The 23,869-nt window shown below is 31.8% G+C and overlaps 2 protein-coding genes and 1 long non-coding RNA gene across 4 annotated transcripts; 1 reads left to right on the forward strand and 2 right to left on the reverse strand.

Moving 5' to 3' along the window:
• Positions 1-5,868: 5,868 nt before the first annotated feature.
• On the reverse strand, positions 5,869-7,559 carry LOC122605141 (guanosine deaminase). The gene is made up of 5 exons (XM_043778021.1): positions 7,421-7,559; positions 7,182-7,241; positions 6,546-6,736; positions 6,311-6,415; positions 5,869-6,181 (listed from the first exon to the last, which is right to left on the reverse strand). The coding sequence occupies exons 1-5, from the start codon at positions 7,434-7,436 to the stop codon at positions 5,993-5,995; spliced, it is 561 nt and encodes a 186-aa protein (XP_043633956.1). The 5' UTR covers positions 7,437-7,559; the 3' UTR covers positions 5,869-5,992.
• A 3,294-nt stretch (positions 7,560-10,853) lies between these two features.
• On the reverse strand, positions 10,854-13,016 carry LOC122603975. 2 transcript variants are annotated; one of them, XR_006324510.1, is made up of 4 exons: positions 12,886-13,016; positions 12,703-12,807; positions 11,980-12,196; positions 10,854-11,816 (listed from the first exon to the last, which is right to left on the reverse strand). It is a non-coding gene; the product is annotated as an uncharacterized LOC122603975 (long non-coding RNA). The 2 variants fall into 2 exon arrangements; XR_006324511.1 differs by having other exon boundaries at positions 10,854-12,196.
• Positions 13,017-17,880: 4,864 nt separating this feature from the next.
• Positions 17,881-23,049, forward strand: LOC122603011 (acyltransferase-like protein At1g54570, chloroplastic). The gene is made up of 13 exons (XM_043775623.1): positions 17,881-18,496; positions 18,901-18,952; positions 19,056-19,111; positions 19,327-19,485; positions 19,585-19,689; positions 19,892-19,992; positions 20,088-20,209; positions 20,457-20,565; positions 20,671-20,801; positions 21,633-21,996; positions 22,088-22,201; positions 22,317-22,402; positions 22,603-23,049. Exons 1-13 carry the CDS (start codon positions 18,064-18,066, stop codon positions 22,901-22,903), a joined length of 2,133 nt encoding a protein of 710 aa, XP_043631558.1. The 5' UTR covers positions 17,881-18,063; the 3' UTR covers positions 22,904-23,049.
• Positions 23,050-23,869: the final 820 nt, after the last annotated feature.

Below are 23,869 nucleotides of genomic sequence, written 5' to 3' on the forward strand. Positions count from 1 at the left end.
AAGAAATCAAAATAAAGATTATACATTCAAGTAGATATATAATTCAAACACTCAATCATCCATGCAAGATCTAAAATCAATCTATTTGCGCTCTTTTTGCTTTCTTAATTTCGGCCATCACTACACCACCACCATAAAAATAGGTTTTCTTCAAAGATTACTGTTATATATTTAATTATATTATTTATTTGGTATATTTCTTTTCTTCTCTCTTTTTCTTCTTTAAATTCGGCCATATTTACCACCAATCAATCAATATTGTTAAATAAAAGATGGGTTTTGATTATTATCACAAAATCTCACTAATTTGATAATAAACTTTGGATTTATTGATGAATTTTTGTAATTTTCGGTTAGGGTTTGTTTCTATCATGAACACCTACACAAAAATAATGAAAATAGATGGAATGGGGTCTTTGATTCTTCTCCTACATGTTATGGACGATTTTTGCATTTAAGTCATTGGAGTTTGATCAAGTTTACAACTTTAGTCCTTTTATCCAATAACATAACATAACTTGTCCTATTTCTTTACAAAACTAGTCCTTTTTCTAACCTTTTCTTTTATAACTAATAAATTAGTATAAATTCTAAACATAACATTATAATAATAATAATAATAATAATAATAATAATAATAATAATAATAATAATAATAATAATAATAATAATAATACTGCTACTGTTGTTGTTGTTGCTGCTGCTCCTGCTCCTCCTCCTGCTCCTGTTGCTGCTGCTGCTGCTACTGCTACTACTCCTGCTACTACTCCTACTATTGCTACTGCTGCTACTCCTACTGCTACTACTCCTACTACTGCTACTGCTGCTACTCCTACTGCTACTACTCCTACTGCTGCCACTACTACTCCTACTGCTACTACTACTACTGCTGCTCCTACTACTGTTGTTGTTGCTGCTACTACTACTGCTAATGCTACTGCTACTTCTACTACTGCTACTACTACTGCTGCTCCTCCTACTACTACTCCTCCTGCTACTGCTACTTCTACTTCTACTGCTACTGATAATAATACCAATAATAATAATAATGATAATAATAATAATAATAATAATAATAATAATAATAATAATAATAATAATAACCTTTTGAATTTTGGGATGTTACAACTCTCCCTCACTTATTTTAGATCACGTCCCCGTGATCTATTTCTAGTCTTTGTTTTCATTTTATAATAACTAGATTATAACCCGCGTAAAACGCGAAAGAACCATATAAAAAAATACATATATTTAAACAAAAAAAAACTGACATAATAATAATAATTAAAAAAAACATTTAAGGTTTGAATTATTGGAAGAATAAATAATAAAATAAAAACAATTACACAAACTAACAATAAAAACATAAATATCTTTCTATATCTTCATTTGTTTTGAAAAAACTACAAATCATACTCTTTTTTTTTATCAATCAATCTTCTAACAATGATCATAATTTTTAGCCTTACTTTCACAATTTCTTGGACCATTAACTCATTCATATAAATTTTACTAGTTCTTACCCATCAAACTTAAGAGTCGAATCCTATAAAAATCTATTATACAATATCATAATGTAATCATTCATCTCTCTCTCTCTCACTCTCTCTCTTTCACTAATCATTTATCATTTCACTAATCATTTATCATTTTCATTTATCATCATAAGGGTTATTATAAATATTGAAAACATATCCCTACTTATTTCTTTTCATTAACTAAATCACATTTTATCAACTACTACCCTTTATTTCATTCCAATCATTCTCATTATACGCCATTTTCATTAATCATACATTTCCTTTCTTTGTTTATGATCATAATCTATAATCTTTTAGACTTAAATATATTATCTCTTGAGATATATCTTTCAGTTCCTACTTTATATTTTAATTTAAAGTCCTATTTATCTTTAAGATTGATTAATCTCAATATTGCACTCACCCTAGTTGTATTTCTCATAATCTCATCATACATTTATTAGTTCCCCATCATGACATTGTATATAACTTAAATCAATTTTCTCATGTTTATTCACCATCTCATAGTATTATTATTTGTCCCCAATATAAATCATCTCATAGTATTATTATTTCTCATGTTTCTTCACAAAATTGTGCCGCCAAGGTTTACGTGTGTTTTTAACATGAATGTTTTAATTACCGTCGTTGTTGGACGTGGCTGGGATCACGATGTAACACCCCGCTAAAGCGGAATATACGGGATGCACAGACAAGTACAAATGCACACAGTACAAGTTCAACACAGCCATTAAGATTAATCAAAGATCAAGAGAACAAAGTCATTACAAATCATAATTAAGCCTAGAACAAAAGTACAAATGTTATTACGGAATATATCTGGATCAGAATAGACAAATTCATGGGACAAAACAATTGTCTCATCGAACAGAACTTGAACTGGAATAGCAATAAAGTCTTCGTAGCTCCTGAACTTGTACGCACGAATCGTCACCAAAGGAATGAGCTTAGAACGGAAGACTCTTATGCTAAGATCTAGAACCTAGCCTGAAAAGCATGTAAGTTCAAAGGTCAACTACAAAAGTAGTTGGTGAGATTCACATAAAGTACTTTATAAATATACATAAGTCTGATATGTACAAAAGTCTAGTCAAAAGTTTGTATGCCTGTCAAAAGTACCTTGCTGTAATAACAGTAGATTAGAGTCCGTAATGTACTTAATATGCATGTCTATTATTACTGCTAATCCGCTTGGCCATAACGAGCTATGAAAATTCAGGGAACTCATGTAATCAGAAAGTATATAAGTACGAACTAGGTCAGAACCGGTGACCAGAGCATGTGATCAGAACAGGTGATCAATAAGTCTAGGTAATATGCATTCTCCTGTCCTGAGGAGAATGAGGATGGGCCTACCCTAACAGCGCTGTCCATAATACCTACGGTCCATTCCCAGAACAGGTGGGAGATGAATTGATAGCAGTAAATCATAGGTCTCGTACATAGACAATAAGTACATACAAGAATGTATTCAAGATCCTGCCCATTCAAGATCTAGAACACACATTTAGAAAATAAGTATCATAACATAAATAGTCTGTCTGTAAATAGTCTGTCTGTACATAGTCTGTCTGAAAATAGTCTGTCTGTACATAGTCTGTCTGAAAATAGTCTGTACATAAATAGTCTGTCTGTCTCAAGATAGTACATAGTACAGTCAAGAAGATATATATATATATATATATAAGTCTGTATATATATATAAGTACAAAATAGTTTTCATGCTTTTCAGTCCCCGATAAAGAACTTAAAAAAAAATGTACGAAGGGGGAACAAGTGAACTCACAGTGATCTGGTACAATATAGAGAACTAGTACAGTGAACAAGTACAAAGATAGATAAGTATATCTATCGAGATCCAATTACGCCTTGCCGAACTCTTATGCACATAATAACCATATAGAAGTACATATATTAGTCTAAGTGATTATTCAAATCACAAATGTCCTTGATGAACTGATGATTTGGTCCTTTGAACGTTTTGACTCCAAATAGTTTTAACTGAACTTTACGTACAGGAACTGAATGAAAGTGAGCCTTAAGTTCGTTTGACTGAACTGAACGAATTTAGACCTTAAGTTCGTTTGACTGAACTGAACGAATTTAAACCTTAAGTTCGTTTGACTGAACTGAACGAATTTAAACCTTAAGTTCGTTTGACTGAACTGAACGAATTTAAACCTTAAGTTCGTTTGACTGAACTGAACGAATTTAGACCTTAAGTTCGTTTGACTGAACTGAACGAATTTAAACCTTAAGTTCGTTTGACTGAACTGAACGAATTTAGACCTTAAGTTCGTTTGACTGAACTGAACGAATTTAAACCTTAAGTTCGTTTGACTGAACTGAACGAATTTAGACCTTAAGTTCGTTTGACTGAACTGAACGAATTTATACCTTAAGTTCGTTAAGCCAATTTCGTTTTGAACAAGATAATTTCGTTTGATGTTGCAGGCATACGGACATAAGACTGAACTTAACAAAATCACGAGTTTTGAAGATTAAGGCATGTTACGACCCAAATTTGATCACAAAACAGTTACTAGACTTATTTAAACATAAACCCATTGTTCTTTAACACGTTTTTGACATCAAAATCGACCAAATCATCAAGAACACAAGTCTAAAAGTTTATTTTTAATTTCATCAAAAACATAAGATTTGTTGTTGTTACCTCAAAACCGATTACAGAAACACGTTTTGATGATTACAAGGAAGCTAATGGTATCAATGATTTCACCCAAACCAACCAAAATCAGGAGATGAATCTAGTGTGTGTTTTAAGGTGTGGGGAGTGTGTGAAGAGAGGTAGGAGATGATGAATAGTAAACTTTTAGGGTTTTACACTTTCTATTTATACCTTACCATAAAAATGAAATTTCACAACTACAAGGACCATTTTGCAATTAATTTAGGCTGAACTCTTTTAGGAACTTTTAACATTTACGAACCGAACTTATTATATTATTGCACGTAATCACAAACTCGTCGTACAATATTAATATTTAGATCAATTTGAAGTTCACATAAGCACATAATGAACATCTAAAGTACGTCTATAACTCATATAAATTAGACTGTCTGACCGATTTAGTGGCATATGTACATTTTTAAGAACTTAAATAGAACATTTCTGGGACGGTTGTTACACACGAGGTCGTGATCCGTTCCAAGTGTGGGAAAGTTGTAACATCCTGAACTTTTATGACCAATGAAAATTAACCTTGATTATAGTTTTGACATTAAAATAGTTTCCTAGCATTTTATTTTTAAATACAGGGTTAAATCAGTTGGAACTTTAGCGGATAGCGGGTAAAATACTCTTCTTTTTTGTCAAGGGTGTGGCACTCATAGGAGTTGGCAACCATTTTTCTTTATGACTCATATCATTATTTTCTTCTTATTCCTTTCTTCACTTCCATTGATCTTAATTGCTAGTTTAAATTCAAGTATTTTCATCTTTCATTCAATTTATCAATTCTCTTAAATTACAATATCAAGTAATAATCATCTTTTAGAAAAGAATAATTTTGGGATGTTACAAGTGGTATACCAATTCGTTGGACCAAAAATGTAATTTTTTGAAAGTTAGGGATGAAAGTTGCAAGTTACCGCCCACAACAGGGACGATTTCTGTAATTAACTCTGGGTATTATTAAGTCAATTTGCGAGATTACCCATCACGTGCGAATCACGTGACTTGATTTTAAACGGACGTTTATGGCCAGGACTAAAACTGTTGACGGAGCAAAGTTTTTTAGACTAAAACTGTAATTTTTGAAAGTTAGGGATTAAACCTGCAACCTGGGTACCACCGCAGGAACGATTTCTGTAATAATAATAATAATAATAATAATAATAATAATAATAACAAAGAGTCGTTCAACAGTCAAATTTAACCTCGACATACGCACCACTAACTCCACGAATCGCGTGCTCCAACCACCCATTTTGCTTCACGCGTGAGTTCTTAGGTGACGGCGGCGGTGTGCAAGTGAGTTGTCCCACCACTTACTACCGTAAAAGTGGGTTCAATTTGAACATGGAGTTAGGGAAAGAAAGAAAGAAATAGCAGATATTCGTACCATAGTTTTTGATTGACATATTATAACGTACGTAATATACATTTGTGGTAAATTTAAGAGAAAGAGATATGAATATCACCTCCCAAAGGAAGACCGTAGAACTATAAGAGAGTGATGTTGGCGTAACAATACATTTTGTAGGTTAAGAGGATTGCTCACCTAAATATATCATTATTATCATATATTTGGTGCATAATGAAAGATAATTTAGGGAAAATCCCTCTAATTGTCAAAGCATAAAATGCAGAAACATCGGATTCTATACCTTTATGATTTCGTAAGTAAATATGAACCAAGGCAACAAATTGTTTCAGAAATTACAGAGTTAGAAATCAAATTCATATGCAAGTATGTGGTCATTTGAGATCAATACATTGAGAACTTGGCTTTGGTTTTCTCAAAAACTTGTTCGGCAATCAAGGCTCCATTACCATCTGCCTTTTTGATTTCCAAGTTAGCCTTCTGATAGAAACCAGTACCTCTCAATGCATCTGCTATAAAGTCATCAAACCCGATTGCAATTGCTGCTTCAGCTTTGGCACCGTAAACAAGCCTCTGCAAAAAATATATATATATATATAAGTTAAAAAAATCTGACCCCAAAGGCATTCTACATATAGTATTTTTATGTAGCATGCGTTCGTTGATGGTTAAATCAAGATACGATACGGGCAAGAACAGAACCTTAAGTCTTGAAAGATGAATGGCACCAAAGCACATAGGGCAGGGCTCACAAGAAGCGTAGATCTCACATTCAGAAAGCTCAATCTGGTTCAGCTTCTTACAAGCCTGATATGAAGTACAAAACGATTCAAAAGTAAATACACAACGAACAAGATGATCAAGCTTTTAACTTCACAAAATATGAAGCTGCTATCTCAAGAGATCAATTTATAATAACTGCAAACGTAAGACTAACCTCTCGTATAGCAGTGACTTCCGCGTGTGCTGTTGGGTCGGTATGCTTTAGTACCATGTTATGGCAACTTACTACAACTTCATCATTATGAACAACAACTGCCCCAAATGGGCCTCCGTCACCACATTCGACGCCTTTATAGGCTTCTTCGACAGCTCTGGTTAGAAACTTGTGGTCTCTATCCTGAACAACTGAATCAGCACCGAAAAGTTAGTTGATTAGAGATAAAGACAAGTAGGTAATCTCATATTAAATTTTCTCTGCAAAGCTAAAGCATGTTATAACCTTGTTCAATACATTTAACTACTTTAACCCAAATAACCAGGAAATCAGAACCAAAGTCACTTTTACAAAAACTCTCAAGTAAATGGTAAATTATGATATTCGTAACCTTTTTTTTTTTAACGGAGTAGTAACATCAGGGAACATCTCACCATGAGGAACGGTCCCATTCCCACATGGTTCAAGAGATGGCAGACATTTCGTGAAAAAAACACAAACTTGTCATTCCAAGGGTTGGAACCGTAAAAACCAGGGATTCATCTACCAGTTCTACTAGCATCAACCAATCTAAATTTTGTATTTTATTTATATATTTTTTTTGAACGGCAATTAATCATATGTAGTCTTAATTACCTTCCTGATGACCAGCAAATGCAGAAGCAACAGCGATCTTTCCGTCTATAGCTTCAACACCTACATTTCATTACAACACATATAAACAAATAAAAGTTATATTAGAATGTAAGATCGGTTTATATAAAATACAGAAGAGATGGAAATTGATATAATATGATGAAGAAAAACATGGCAAGAAAATATACATAAATATATAAAAATGATCAAATCGGAAAATTAAATGGGTCACTACTCACCGTTAATGTCTTCCATGTGTGAATCCAGGAAAAAAGATGACTTGGCGTATGTATATATATATTGATGTGTGTATATGTGTTTGATTCGTATGAATGAACAAAACGATATATTATATGGTAAGATAACGAGGGATATACGTGGAGGTAACGGGGACGTCGGTCCATGTATTTATATAGGTGTATACTAGTCACATTTTCATACCCAAACTTTTCCTAGGAATATTTTTTTCTATTTTTAATTTACAACAACTAATTTTTGTTTATCGTTTATTGTTTGTTGAAAATTATTAATCAATTGGTAAGTAGGTGTGAACGGAAACAAAAAGTCATGATTCATGTGTTAACTACTTTGATAAAATTCGTCACATTTTGTGACAAGGATTATGAATCCGCTAACTATATATAACATAATGTTTGGGACTTCATACATGACGCCTTAATGACCCGTTTATCCAACTCGGCCCTAACCGGATTTCTTCCTAACAAAGCTCGTCACACAAACACATTCACTTTCTTTGGAATAATATTGTTCCATTTAGTCGCATTACTTGTCCTTTCTCCATTTAGAATCGTATTCTCCACTTCCATTTGTCCCTAACTAGTTTCTTCAAAAAAACTATATATGGTTAACAACTTGATTTCTATTATAATAAATTCATTCATGTTCCAATACGTAATACCTATCTATATCTATACGTATGTAAACAATTAATTAATTAATCTCTTTACAATTGGGTAAATGTATGGGTGTATTGTGTATAAGAATAATTGAATAATGAATTGAACATAACAAGTTGCATACATATTTGGCATTTTTTGAATCGTTTAGGAGACGGACAAAATGAGCCAAGGAAAAAATTTAAGATTTCTATTTTAGACTATCTTCTCAACACTAGGAATATTATCCTTTAATTGTATCTTTGTGAAGTTAAGAAATAAAAATAATGTTCACTTATCATCATGACATACGTAGATTACATTGAAATTAACAAACTAGTACGCTAAAGTAAACTAATGCTTAAAATATCTTCGATCAAAATCGAAAGAATAAAACATCATGAATTACAAACTCATATAGCGTTTACGTTTTTATTTTATTATTTTATTGAAGAGGTCAAGTAAGCGTCACTTTTAAGTAGGCTAGCTTGAATTTCAATTGCTTGAATGCAACTCAGACTTCCGAAAATACCCGTTTTAATTCATATTTACATCCATCAATTTCATTGGCTTAAATTAGAATTCAATGTTTATGCAACTTTTATTTATATTATATAATTTGTATAACGCATATATAAGTAGTACCAATGACACACCGAATGTGTGTATTGTTTCCTTTTTTTCTTAAATAATAATTATCTATATCTATACTATCTAATAAAACAAATCATCCTTTTTTTTTAACTTTCTGCATTTAAAAAACTGAAAATATCTTTTACCTTTATTCACTAATTAATTTAAAATCTACATCTAATATACCTATAATACCCTTAATGAAATAATTTACAGTATAGATCCCCTAACACTTACAATAATTACAATATCATCTTTAATATCGATTACTTTTACATTTATCACCATCGACGCCCCTATCACCGTCTCCACTGCCGCCCCCACCACCGTCACCACCACCACATCCGCCATCACTACCACCACCGACGCCGCATTTGCGCGGACATAAGTCTAGTTTATAAATATAATACGAATTACCGATTATCCATAGATAGATTGGTATACCGTAAAGTTTGATCGAGTTCAAATCTTGGTGAGAAAAATATTTACAAAAGTAAAGATAGGGTTTTTGTTAAATTAATCTAAATATAAGTTTTCTCTAACATTAGAGTTAGATATATAAAAACCATACAAATCCTAAATTTATCGTTAAAAAAAATATGAATTTACAAAATGGATGAATTATAGGATAAGTATAGAGGCAAAAGGACATATTTTTCCACGTAATTCATAGTTCAACATTTTATCCATTTTACAGCTATCCACTTTGAGAAAAAATATGTGGGATGTACGTAAACTCGTAAAGACATCAAATTTGAGATACCTTAGAAATAAAGTGATGAGAATAAACGTGTATACAGATAAATTTATGTAGACATATAACATCTATACTAAGTTTTCTATGTAATTTTTTATATAAATATTTAGAGTAATTAATAACTAATTTAATTACTAATAAATTATAAATAAGAAGGTATCCTTTTGTTCGCTTCATACTAACACGGTATCCAAGCAACTGACGTCAGCAGTCTGGTATGGAGATGGCGGTGACTGGTGGCGATACTGGTAAAGGTGGTAGCGTCAAGTAGTGTAGGTTGATGTAAATGTTGTAATAGATATGTTTTCGAAGACTAAGTACCCGCACAATGTGACGGCGGCGGTGACGGATGGTTGATGGCGGCGGATGCTAATTACTAACTATTAGCTTGCTGTTAAAAAATATATATATCTATATCTCAAACAAAAAATTGTAGGGTATATAATTAAATGATTGTCATTGCAATGATAAAATCTATTTGTATTTTAATATTTAGTTAATTAATTTTTTCTTAGTATATTAAATATCTATTCAATATTTACTTTATGTTTAATAGGGAACAATTTAAATACAATATTATGTTATCATTATTTTTTTAAAATGACAATAGACAGTAAAAGGTCGCTGGAAGTGCAAAGAAATAACAAAACAAGGATAAAACCAACGAATACGTACGATGTCTAGATCAAAAACAACTCGACAAGATTATAGATACATCTTGAGGCTTAGATTGCGAAAATTACAAAAAAGGATTAAAAAAATTGTACCAATTACAAACAATATACAAGAAAAACCTTCACCAAATGAAGCCAAGCCATTGGTTTTTATTCCAAAGATGTATTTGATGTTATTATTGAACTAATGTATTGATATTTTCTTTTAATAATATGAGAGTATGTAATGAAACACGTTCTTGTTTTCTTAGATTGGAACACATCCTTCTTTTTTGAATTATTACTTTATGAATGTAAATCATGTCATACTTATCTCTTTTTGTCGATTGAGATATATTGTTTTATATGAAATGGCATGTGCAGATGTTGACTTGTTTCCATGAATGCTCCATTGAATAAGAGTTCTGTTATGGGGATCGTTTAATTTTATCGCATTGGGTGACAGGTTCTGTTATGGGGATCGTTTAATTTTATCGCATTGGGTGACAGTTAGTTTTAGCCATTTACAATAATGTTTATTTTATATAGTTGTACTAGCTAATCAATTCGGGTGATTATCCAGGCATGATTAAGAAAATTAGAAATTTAAGCCTTCTATAAATGATAATACTCACAGGCATGCAACATTGTTAAGCTTCAAATAGGAACCGTCTAATCACATTATAAATGCACACCTATAAAAACGAAATTATTACGATACACAACATTTAGATGACAAACTGGGCAGATCAAGTGAGTTAATTAAGGTAAGACAGATATTTTTGATACATGAGTGGGTCAGATCACCGGCACATGATTTTTCTGAATTTTCACAAAGTTCTTGCATTAAACGTGATTATAAAAACTACGCTAAGAAAATAATAATCTGATTAACTAATGGGTCATAAAAGTCACATTGGGGACACTTTGGGCGACTTTATACAAGCTGAACCTATTTAATATTGCCAACTTATTCAATGTACCCATTTGACCCACTTGGGATAAATATATTACTCAAGTTCACCATTATAGGTAAATGTGTTAGAAAAGATTACTTATAGATATTCGCTATAGGTTTCAGCATCAGGAGCACCTGGACCATTGTCCTTTATCAGGTTTCCTCCAATTCCACCATAACTCTTCACTTGTAAGAGGCGCTTACATCGGCTTCATAACATTAGGATTAATAAATGATAAAGATGTCCAAGCGCCTTGTTAAATTCATACTCAGTCAACTCCCCTATATCATTTTCATAAACAAAATCAGAAATCTCATATGTTGATTCATCTGATCTCTCATACAAACTTCTATCCTCCGCTTCCTGTTCGGGAGCTGTATTCATTTCTACTGACTCAGCAACAACACTCGGGGCTTTAGACGTTTTCCTTCCACTTCCAGGAGTTTCACCATAAGATGATGATCAAGTATCAATTGACACAGTGGCACCGACTACTTATGCTTAACCAACCCTGCCCTGAAGTAAAAGATCCTGCCCAAGGATATCTGCTCGAGCCCGAGAAGCCACCTTAACTTGACAGCCAGCAACTATGATATGACGCCAGCTCAACATAAAGATTCTCGAAATGACGTTCAGGTGGTTGTTCGTAAGGGTCATGTCATCTTTTTTTTTTCACACTCTAAACATGGAAATAGTTCTTTTAGTACTCGGCCTCATTTTTAGCTACCATACTGATGCTGGAAACAAACACCCAGAAAACATTAGTCAATCATACAAACACTACTCTACGTCATAGATAATCCACAATAAGGCATATAAAGTTATAAACTTAGATTTTCAAGTTTTGGCTACACATGCTAAAAATAGCAGTGCCTTATGGAAAAGGTCCCTTTTATATACCTGTAAATGGCTACATCGCCTTTTGAACACTATTATATGCCGTCTTTAGAATGCTTCCGTTTTGAAAGCTCGTGCATAGTGGTATTTCCAGGATAATAGTTCATAGGGGGAACCATAATCCAAACACAAAACTTGCAAACATGGATGCTTTAGTGATAAAATTAAATAAAAATGCCACGTACATTACCTTAAGGTCCGAGTCAACAATTTGTGGCCTCTACAATATCCAAATGCACCAAAAGGGTTTGCAGAATTAGTAGAAAAAGCGATGCAACATCAAACAAAATAAGCTACGGAATTTATGTGTATATGACGTTAAAAGCAATGATATTTGGTCACATTAGTTGCCTGAAATTAATCACCCGAACATTACCAAATAGGCTGGGGAAAAAAAAAGACAAGCGTCATATAACTGTTGATCTTACTTAACTTGAGTAAAGAAGGTACCTAAAATAGTGATGTTTTAAATTTACATACTTAGCTCTTATTCTTGAATAAGAACCTGAATAAATGTAAAATGTACCTAAAAGTAGTGATGTAGCAAACAATGTATGTTTTTCGAAACAATCAAATCTTTCTATGAGTAAACAAGAATTTGAAAGTTGAGAGGAAACAATATAATAGAACCCTAAAATTTACTCAAAAAATTAAGAAAATAATTATTATTAATAATAAGAACCCTAAATCTCAAAAACACCTAAACTGAAATAGGAAAATTGATACCTTAAATAGCTTAGTAATCCAGGCAGGTAGGTGTGTCGATTATCTCCAGAGGTTTTCTAATGATTTTTTGGCAGCCCATTCTCATAACTTATAGTATTTGATAACCTGATTGAAATAGAAGTAATTCAAATCAAGACTATCCATGGATTTTAATACAAATTATCTCCGTGGATTTTTTGTTACCTGATTAAAAGAGAATTATCTCAATAGAGATTTCGATAGCTATCTCCATGGATAGATGGTTTGGGATAAAAAGAGAAGAAATCCTTGGATCCGATTGTTTTGAGTAAAATCTAAAAAGATGGAAAAAAAAAAGAAAATTTCCCTTTTTTGCGGAAGTTAGCTTCAGAAAGGGTGGTAGCTTGCCACGTGTAACTTTTTTAAAGACTTTTGTTTTTGAATTCTCTTTTATCATAAAGAAAAAAATACTATGCAGAAAAAAATATATATTTGTTGTATATGGCTAATAGTTATTGGAAATTTCTCACCTTCCTATTGCATTTTATCTTTATTATATAAAACTAGCTAGTATTTTTAAAGTCTATATCATTACCATATGCATATACTATATCATAAATACTAACTTTCTAAATTATTTTATATGCAAAGACAACAACAATCCAATCCTCGCATAATTAAACTAGATATGAGAGGTAAGATAAAACTAAAAAAAATGAGTTAAATTGATTGAACAAATGTTTTCCATTTCATGTTACCTTTTCAAGCTCCGTCATTAACTAATTTCAGAAATTTTTGTGATTGGTTGAGGTTTGAATAGTTATCTTATACAATATTATAGACATTGCTTATGTCATATTTTGCACTGTCAAATACATGGATAATTACGATATTTTTAAAATAAAATTAAGTTTTTTATATATGTATATATATTTATAATATAAAATCATCAAATTTTAAAATATACCAAAAAACAAATTAGTAAATAAATATGAATAATGTAAGTCAACTAAAGTAACATAATATAGTTTACTTTAATTTTAAAAAAATTTATTAATAAATATAGTGAGTGGAAACAAAAATAAAAATTCTATAGTTATAAATTTATGAAATATTAAAAAGTATAAGTTGGAGAAAGAAAATTAAAAGAAAAAATAAAAATAAATAGTCACTAACATATATAGATTATTGAATAGAGTTCAATAGCTCCATAGTCTTTAAGACTTTGGCGATTCATATCAAAATAGGTATAACATTTATGTTCAAAACATAAAATATGAATAGTGAAACATGAAGAAGAGTATACCTTGTAGTAACATAATTGTTCTCCTATTCGATTACTTATCATAATGAACGTTTTAAAACTAAAAGTCTTTCTCATATTTGAAGCGATGACTTAAGCCTCTTTCATAGCTTAGGCCTTTAAAGTGAAAGAGCGCAACTCTTTAAAGTAAAGCCCTTTGATTCAATTCATGAATTAGCCCACTATGAACCTACTAGAAGCAAACCTACATAAGGTACAAGATCGGAAAAAAAAAATTCAAGCCCTAAATTCTCATTTCTTTCCGTTGGTCAACAACCAACAAAACAAAATAATTCCTCACAACTCCTACAGATTAGACCCTCTTTCTGCCTGGAGGGATTTAAAAAAGAAAAAAAAATTATGATGTCTCTAAAAAGACGTCTCAGTATAGTGTTCACAATGGCTTTTTCAACTATTTTAGGTAAACATTTTCTTTGGATTAATGATCATATGGGTTTATAGATGAAATTTGTATGTTACAAGTTCGAAACTTACCAAAACCAAGTGAAAAGGTATATCTTATGATCCATGTGTTAAGATTGTGATTCATCAGGCATTAAGTCTATGTTGTGTGTGCTCTGGATATATAACAAGACAGTACATGAGAGCAGAGAGTTCTTATACACTTTTTCTTAGATGTTAAGACAAACGAAATTAATGTTTGTTTTAATAATAACAATTATACATATATGTCAAAAATAAGCATTGTGGTACCATATATCATTAAATTTCACATATAATTATGTTAATAGGTGTTCATTAAGCATTGTATTAATTTTGGAGTATATGATTAAAAAAAAACCAGGACATTCCTTAATGATTTTTGTTTCATTTATTTTAATTTAATTTTAGTTTTGTAATAAAAAAACTCAAAATTAAATCTAAATTTTATAGTTAATAACAACAAAGCTATATAAAACCCATCATTGGAGATACTCTAAAATACTAACAATGTCTAACTATAAAACGAATACTTATTATATTATATGATAAAAATATTATATAAAATCATAAACTAATAATATGATAATGATGTATCATTATTATTTTTAATGGCATTCTATACTACTCCTACTTCTAAATTACACGTATGTTTGGAAACCGGGATTCTCAAAAAGTCCCTATTAATCCACCCCCACAAATATGGGAAGTGGGACTCGAACCCAGGTGGATCCTCCCAAGGTCAAAGACCTTACCAATGATAATGATGTATTGCATTAAGAAAAATAAATTTATGAAGAAACACAAAATCAAAATTTGATTCTCGGAAAGAAAAATGATTCAAAATTTAAGAAATATTACTTTTAATAATTATATCATTAAATATGTATAACATCATTGAAGTATTTTAAAGGTTAAAAGTCATATAGAGTTTCATTTAAAGAAAAAAAATTATGTAAAAAACTTTCAAAAGCTTAAAATAAAATAAAATAATGAGACATAATGAAAAGCTTAAAATTTACAAACTTATAGGTTTTGAATTATCTATTATTGATTATTTCATTTCAACTTTAAAATTTAAAAGATTTTGTCATTGAAGGCAAAACTTTAATAAAAAATCTTCTTACACATACTTTTTCAAAAAAACTACACTAATAAAAATCCACTATTAAACTCTTTATATGTATATAATGTTTATAATAATGATTAAAAAATAAAGGATTATAAAAATAATAACATCACTATTTTTTAACACCCTTTATATATATTTGTCAACTTAATATTTTTTATAAAAACTTAAATATTTTATAAAAACTATAATTTAATATGTCATTAAATTATAATTTAATCTAGTCTATGTATAAAATAAGAATTTTAAAAATCAATCATTCTTACTTAATTTCTATTTAATTTCTAACCTTTATATATACCCCATTGTCATTTTCAAACTATTTTTTTTTTTCTTGAACAGATTTCATAAAACTAAATGAAATTTAATGGCAGAAGACTACACACTAACACAAGTACAGAGTAGAGAGGGCCACATAAACTTTTGGACGTAAATGGGCCCCTTTTTGTCATTCCTATGGACTACTAATCACATTGGTTTAGGGCCAGTCCACTTAAAAACTTTTCTTTTTGTTTTTTATTATTTCGAATTTCGATTCCAAACATATCGTATTACTTTACCTCATGCCCCTGATATTTCTAACACATTACTTAATCATTTCATCAACAGTTCCTTTTATTATGTGATTAATTAACGATGTTTTAATCATTTAATTTGAACTTACTAAAAAACAAATGATTATTTTATTATGTGTTTACTATTAATTTTTGACTTTTTGTTATCTTAACATTTATATCCTATTAGCTAGTGCTTTAACTTCTTATTTATTTATTTTTTAGACTTTCTATTTACACACAGAAAGTAGTCCAGTACTGTTCAACATGGAGATAAACGATAACAAAGTTGGAAATAAATGTGTACATGATAAAATGAAAAGATAATGTGCGCTAATTTGTTATATGTAAATATGTAGTCAATAACAGTATCTGAGAATTTATAGAACTCGAACGAGTCAGAAAAAGGACCCCTAAGTTAGACGCAACGATTTATATTACTAATTTTACTGAGGTTATTAAGTTATCAAGTATAAACTTATAAAGGTTCTATTGTACATAAACTATTTTTATAAAATGACAAAAAAAAAAGTGATAGTATATTAATAAATATAACAAAAGTTATTTTTAATGACATGTGAAAAAATCAAGAAAAAAAAAAGGATTTAGTAGAATCCATATGTCATCACTTAATAGATTTATGAGGATTATTAAGTTAATCTTTAAAAATATATATCATTTTACAAATTATATTTAACGGAACAAAAAAAGATTATAGTTGAATACATTCATACATATAAGTTGGATACACTTATATATACATTAAATCAAAAGATGTAATAGTATTTTATATTGTTACTTCAATGAAGAGTAGTCTAGGTCTACAAGGGCATTAGAATAACTTGCGACAACATTCTAAGATTGAAATTTATAACTTTTTTCATCTCTAAAAAGATATGTAAGTGGGCTTTTTTATGTAAGTTAAGTTATATGGTCTAGTTTTTAGTTAACTTTATGATTTGTAATGAGCTAAGTTAAGTACATATATATTTTTTACATATGTAAAAAAAAAAAATAATTTAAAATCAGGCCCCCTAAAAAATCGGGCCTCGACTCGTCGTCCACTTTGATCACCTCCTAAACCGGCCTTGGTCAATAACTTTGTTCTTAAAGATCTAACTAGGGTAATCCCTTTTACCCAAAAACTTTGTTCTTAGGGTATGTTTAGTGTAGAGCTTATAGGATCATTTAGGAGTTTTGCGTAAGCTCATGCTTATATATACTTTATTTAGCTCTAAAAACTTTTGGTTGCTATAATTCCCATAAGTTTCAAACTTATAAAGGTATTTGAGTTGGAAGTAGATTATGAAAAATAAGCTACTTAAATATTTTCTAATACTATGAAGATGAGTAAAAAGAAAAAGAAGTTGTTGTCACTGCATTTTATTTTTGTCATTTATTTTTTTATTTTAGTAATATGATGCTTTTCCTTGGGCTACCTACATGTTTCGTGGCAAATAAAAAAACCAAACAAACTTTAATATTCCTTTTTTTCTCCCAAAAATCATCATCCACTAAACCAATGGTCATAAATCCGCCACATCATCTCCAAAACCCAATCTTTCATTCATTTCATTTCATTTTTATTAAACCAGAAAAACAATTTCATTTCATTAATACTAACACAAAGAACAATAGTACTAGTAAATAACTAAATATCATTTGCATCCATACACTAACACATCATTAGTTCCAACAATTGTATCTATATATATATATATATATTTCCGTTACATTAAATATTGTTTGTATGTTATACATTGGTCCCGCCTTTACTTTCCATTTTCCATTTCAGTTCAAAGTCTTCACGTTTCTTTTAGTTTTATGTTTCTCCAAATTTTGCATTGCTCACATGCTACCACCATTACTATATTGTAAATAGATACATACATGGTATATATATATATATGTACAACTTATATATATATATGAGTAATATATAGTACCAACCATTAGATAAATTTTGAAATAATAACATGTTTGTGAAAGCTGCAACAGCTTCGGTAGTTATGAATGTGTTACCATGTTTTGGGCTAAGAACATGTTGTCACAAAAGACGGTTTTCGCGGGTCGTTAAGTGTGTCGGGACAGCGCCCGATTCGATCAAGGTTAATGGGGTTACATATGATAACAAACTTGGGTCATTGAATGATGTTGGAAAGAATAATAAAGAGTTAATTGGTAGTAATGTTATTGAAGATGAGAAAAGTAGTAGTGTGTTGAAAAATGAAGAAAAGTTGGAGCCTTTATGGGATGATGGATATGGGACTCAAAGTGTGAAAGATTATTTGGATTTAGCTAAAGAGATTATTAAACCTGACGGTGGACCGCCTAGGTGGTTTTGCCCTGTCGTTTCGGATGGGAATGATACCCCGTTGCCTGATTCGCCTGTTCTTTTGTTTTTGCCTGGTGAGTGTTCATTTTGTGTGTGTTCTGCATACAATTGTATTTGTAGGCTATGTTCATTTTTGTGTTCTGCATACAATTGTAATTGTAGGTTTTTAGTTTTTAGATACTTGTATAGTTCTTAGATACTCGTTTCAAATTAGATTCCGTTAGGATAGATTAATGACTAAATAGGGGATTTCACTGCACTAATATGAATCTAATTTGTCGCGTTCTGTTACTGTGTCTAACTTTCCGTTTGTCTATTTTGAGTATCGAAATTTAGATTTTGCACGAATGTATGCGACCTATTATAGGCTGTAAATCGTTGATTTTGCATACTTGAACTCACTATTGGTGATGATAAATTGTTCCTCATTTTGACTTGAAATTAGTTCTAATACATAGTGACTTGGTGTTTTATATAGGCATGGATGGTCTTGGCTTGGGCCTCATTTTGCACCAAAAGGCTCTAAGAAAGTGAGTGGAGTACTTTCTTAAGTTTTTCATATGACAGCTAACTATCATTAGAGACATATCTTATTCATTTCTCATTTGTGATAAAGAAATATTCTGATTGCAGGGTTTTTGAAGTTAGATGCTTGCACATCCCCGTTTATGATCGAACACCATTTGAAGGTTTAATGTTTTGCTGTTTATATAAAGCATATATTGAAAATTGTTGCCATTTTCATGACTAATATATTTTCAGTGAGAAATGCAATTCTTACCATCATTTATATGGTATATATGTAACTGAAAAAAAAGGGGAAAAGCACCTCCAACGATGATTTCAAATGCAACATTTGAATTGGCACAATGGCTTATTTAGATCATTTACTTTGTATATGAAGATATAGTGACATTTGTGGGGGAAACCTTGAGGTATGAGCATGCTTTATTTCCGAGTAGGCCAATATATCTTGTTGGAGATTCTTTTGGAGGTTGTTTAGCTCTTGCAGTTGCTGCACATAACCCAACAATCGATCTAGTAGTTATACTGTCAAATCCAGGTTAATCTTTACACAAGTACTCGGTAGATAAGTACCTATTTTGGTAATCCATATATATTTTGGGTGACAATAACAGTCTATTTCCATTGTTTATTTTAGCAACTTCATTTGACCGGACTCAGCTGCAGCCTGTACTTCCCGTCTTGGAGCTCATCCCTGAATCACTTACCGTGACAATCCCTTATCTTCTTAGCACTGTAATGGGTATATCATCTGTTTCTATCAAATGCAGCAGCTAATAAATAATATTCCCTCCAATATAAGTTCTGTACTCATAAGAAAAAAACTTAGTACTAAACGTTTTCATCTTTAATACAAATTTATAATTTACCAATTTTTCACTACAAAATATATAGAGAACTTTCACCACTAGTGTCATCATCGTCATCATCTCTTGTTATCTCAGGTGATCCTATAAAGATGGCAACGGTCAATGCTGAAAGCTCGCGCTTTCCAGATCTTGAGAAGCTATCTAACAATCTCACTTCTTTGCTTCCTCGCCTTCAGGTAGAGATCCACTCACACATGTTTGTATGAAAAGGCAATTTTTGTTAACTTGAAGTACTTTTGAGCTTTTATTGGTTTTGTATTATTTATATTAGGGACTGTCTGATATTATTCCAAAACCAACACTTAGTTGGAAGCTAAAGTTACTTAAATCTGCTGCTGCATATGCTAATTCACGTCTCCATGCTGTTAAAGCTGAAGTGCTAGTGCTTGCAAGGTTAGTTTTCTTTGAAACAAATTTTCCCCTTATAAGATTAAAGCAGGGTATGCTCTGTAGTTCATAATTATATTTGTTCAAGAGCCATTTGTTGCATTCCTTTTGTGGTCCATTATACTTCGCGTTATGCTTAATGTTTCTTCTTTTGTATTTTCTTGAGAACGTTACGGATGCACATGTGTGTTGTTGTAATGAGGCTGACATGTGTCTCACAGTTTCTATCTTAATTTGTGTATTTACATTCTAGTGGCAAGGATAACATGCTTCCAAGTAGAGATGAGGCTGAAAGGCTTTCAAAAGAGTTACGGAACTGCAAAATATGCTACTACAAAGACAATGGCCACACCCTTTTGCTGGTACTTAAAACAAAAGTCGCCTCTTATATCTGCTTTTTCTTTCTTTTGACATATTGTGTTATGCGTTACACATTTAACTAATCTAACACATTTTTGTTTTATCAGGAAGATGGTATTAATTTGTTGACTGTAATTAAAGGAAAATTGAAGTATAGACGGTCATGGAAACATGATTTTGTAAAGGACTACCTGCCTCCTAGCATGTCGGAGTACAGAAGTGCCCTTGAAGGACACGGGTAATTCTGCACGCGTCTGAACTTTTATGTATGGACTACATAGTTGTGCAGACTATTAAACATATAATGCTGCATCATATAGACGCTCCTTAATGTTCACTTGAAGATATATAATTTTCATGGTAGTAATTTAGAAAAATGAGCTTCTGCATCTGTATATGAGCAAAAATCAGAGTTCAGAATATGATAATAAATTAGTCATATTCCCTTGAGTCAACAGTTGGGACGTTAAGTTAGACCGTCTGGGGGCCAAAATGGTAGAAAATGAAAAATATAAGAACGATGACTGAATTGAGAATATCCAATATAACAGATGTATAACTTTTACCCTTCTTCAAATGTTATGCCTTGCAGAAGACTAATTTTCTTACATCACACTTATTGTGCCCTGTATTGCTAGACCTTGAGTGAGGATTCTACATTTACTTATAGAAAGGGGAAAATTGTATAATAAGACTATGGTCTGATTATTATTGTGGATAGCAGACTTTGTATTCACTCATAAAAAAAGACCCAGGTCGAAAAAGTTGACAAGAATCCTCAAACTTCAAAGAAATAAACTTAGTCAAGGCAATCCAACCGAATTATCCCGTCAAAAGTGAAGACGTGTCAATTGACATGTCGGTAACCTTGACCATGTTGACTTTTCACAGATTTGGCATATGGATACCCCTAAACTTACAAGAATATACCTCATATGAAGCTTTTGTACTTTTTATTTTAGCCATAATGCAAGAGCAGTCTGTTGCCTCAAATATTAACTAAACCGAAGTTTGTTGCCTTTACCTAGCCGTATAGATGAATTTTACTGATACTGATGGTGGAATTCAGGTGGTTCCAGTTTGCTACCAGTCCAGTGATGTTTTCAACTTTAGAAGATGGAAGAATAGTGAGAGGCCTTTCTGGGGTTCCAGATGATGGTCCTGTACTATTAGTTGGTTATCACAATCTTTTGGGACTAGAACTTGCTCCACTTATATTAGGATTTTTAAGAGAGAAAAATGTCATAGTTCGTGGCATAGCACACCCCGAACTATTTACAAATAGTTCTACAAACAACGAATTCTCATATTTCGATATGATGAAAGTATTTGGTGCCTTGCCTGTCACCCCGAGCAACCTCTTCAAGTTGTTTTCATCAAAATCTTTCTCACTGCTTTATCCTGGCGGTGCACGTGAGGCTCTTCATCGTAAGGTTTGTAACTAAGTCCAATATTGTGATGGTGTTCTACTTTTTAAAAAAAATATATATATAACAAGGTTTTGTTGTGTCATGCATTTACCAGGGTGAAGAATACAAGCTGTTTTGGCCTGATCAACCTGAATTTGTTAGAATGGCAGCTAAGTTTGGTGCTACTATCGTACCATTTGGAGCTGTTGGAGAAGATGATTTGGCCGAGGTAAGAATGCAGCAATGTATACTCATATTTACATGATTATATAATACTACTCGTTCTTGTCTGACAATGCATGTCTTGCTTATACTGTTATTGATGGCTACCTCGCTTCTTTCAGTTGGTTCTTGACTATGACGACGTAATGAAAATCCCTGTGCTAAACGACTACATAAGGAAGCAAAATGAAGAGGGTATTAGATTAAGGTGAATTGTTTCCAAACTGCATTCTTTATCTTTAAGGGTCAGTTTGAATATTTGCAACTTCTTAATAAATTGGATTCTATACGTACATGTATCATATTTTATTTTAGTTTTACCAAAAAACTTGACAATTTTGGAAGGGAAAAAGGTAATCCTGTTGAAGTTTTTCACTCAGTGATGTAATTAGCTTGTTTTGGTTACAGGACTGAAATGGAAGGAGAAGTTGCCAACCAGGATTTTTACTTACCGGGCCTTCTGCCAAAGTTACCAGGCCGATTCTATTATAAATTTGGGAAGCCAATAAGAACAGAAGGACGGGAAAAACTGTTGAAAGATAGAGAAAACGCGAGAGAGGTATACTTGGAAATTAAGTCTGAGGTTGAAAATAGTTTGGCTTATTTAATAAAGAAGCGAGAGGAGGATCCTTATCGAGGAGTTGTTAATAGGATCTTGAACCAGCCTTTTTCGACCCCAGTGAACCAAGTTCCATCATTTGAACCTTGAGTATGTACATTTCGATCAAATAGTTACGGAACAGCAATGATCACATATTGCTGATTATTTAGTGATTTAAGCTCATGTAAATCTTATATATACACAAGTTGATGAAAATATGACTAATGAGATTATGAGAATGTATTCTTGAAAAAGTATAATTCGCCCTCTTTTGTTTTCGGACGAGGATAAAAAACAACCCAGAGTCATCCAGAAAATGAGAAAAGGCCTCGAATGGAAGGTGGTGATTGGTAGGTCAACAACCACAAAGTTTACAAATGAAATTAAAAATGGCAGTGGATTGTGGATGGCGCTGTCAGTCACGCTTCAAAACAAAGAAAATTAATAGAATGGCTTGGTTGGTGGGGGTCTGATTGAATTTGATGTGAATTTATTAGTCTCGGCAAACAAGTTAAGCTGTTAATCCCTTTTTAATAGCAAAATACCAAGACATTTATGAACCACATTTATAGATCTTCACATCATGACATTACTATGCAAGAACTCTCGGATGCTGCCAAGTAGCTCAACGAATTCAGGTGTGACGAAATCAAAGGTATCTAAAGCAAAAGGTATAAACACGTCTTAGTTGTCATGACACACCTTCTCATGTTGGCCACTTTGCATGAAACTACTATTAAATCAACATGACCCACCATGAAGATATTGTACCCTAACCCACAAAAGGGGAGACATATGTTATATGCACATGCATGTTTCCCCATCCATCCAAAGACTTTAGTTAGCTGATTTGAGTGTTGATCTTCTTTTCAACGAGTCAATCAAGAAATTCACAAACACTTCTTATTAGGCATGAGCATAGGTCAAAACCACCCTGACCAGACCTGAAAAACCTGAAACCCGTAGTTGCCCGAAAATCAAAACCGAATCCCAACCCATTAAGTTGTTGGATGGGCCGGTTCGGTTCGAGGTCAAGCGGGCCTGAGCCAGGTCTCAGGTTTTCGGGTCATTTGC

The sequence above is a fragment of the Erigeron canadensis genome, chromosome 6 (assembly GCF_010389155.1).
Source record: "Erigeron canadensis isolate Cc75 chromosome 6, C_canadensis_v1, whole genome shotgun sequence".
NCBI classification, from domain to species: Eukaryota; Viridiplantae; Streptophyta; class Magnoliopsida; order Asterales; family Asteraceae; genus Erigeron; species Erigeron canadensis.

Coding starts and splice junctions, on each gene's coding strand:
- LOC122605141 (XM_043778021.1), bottom strand. Junction 6,737..7,181: donor ATTTGCTGGTCATCAGGAAG/GTAATTAAGACT, acceptor GTGCTGATTCAG/TTGTTCAGGATAGAGACCAC. Junction 6,182..6,310: donor TTCATCTTTCAAGACTTAAG/GTTCTGTTCTTG, acceptor TATTTTTTGCAG/AGGCTTGTTTACGGTGCCAA.
- LOC122603011 (XM_043775623.1), top strand. CDS start 18,064: ATGTTTGTGAAAGCTGCAACAGCTTCGGTAGTTATGAATGTGTTACCA. Junction 18,953..19,055: donor CACCAAAAGGCTCTAAGAAA/GTGAGTGGAGTA, acceptor TTCTGATTGCAG/GGTTTTTGAAGTTAGATGCT. Junction 19,112..19,326: donor TGATCGAACACCATTTGAAG/GTTTAATGTTTT, acceptor TTGTATATGAAG/ATATAGTGACATTTGTGGGG.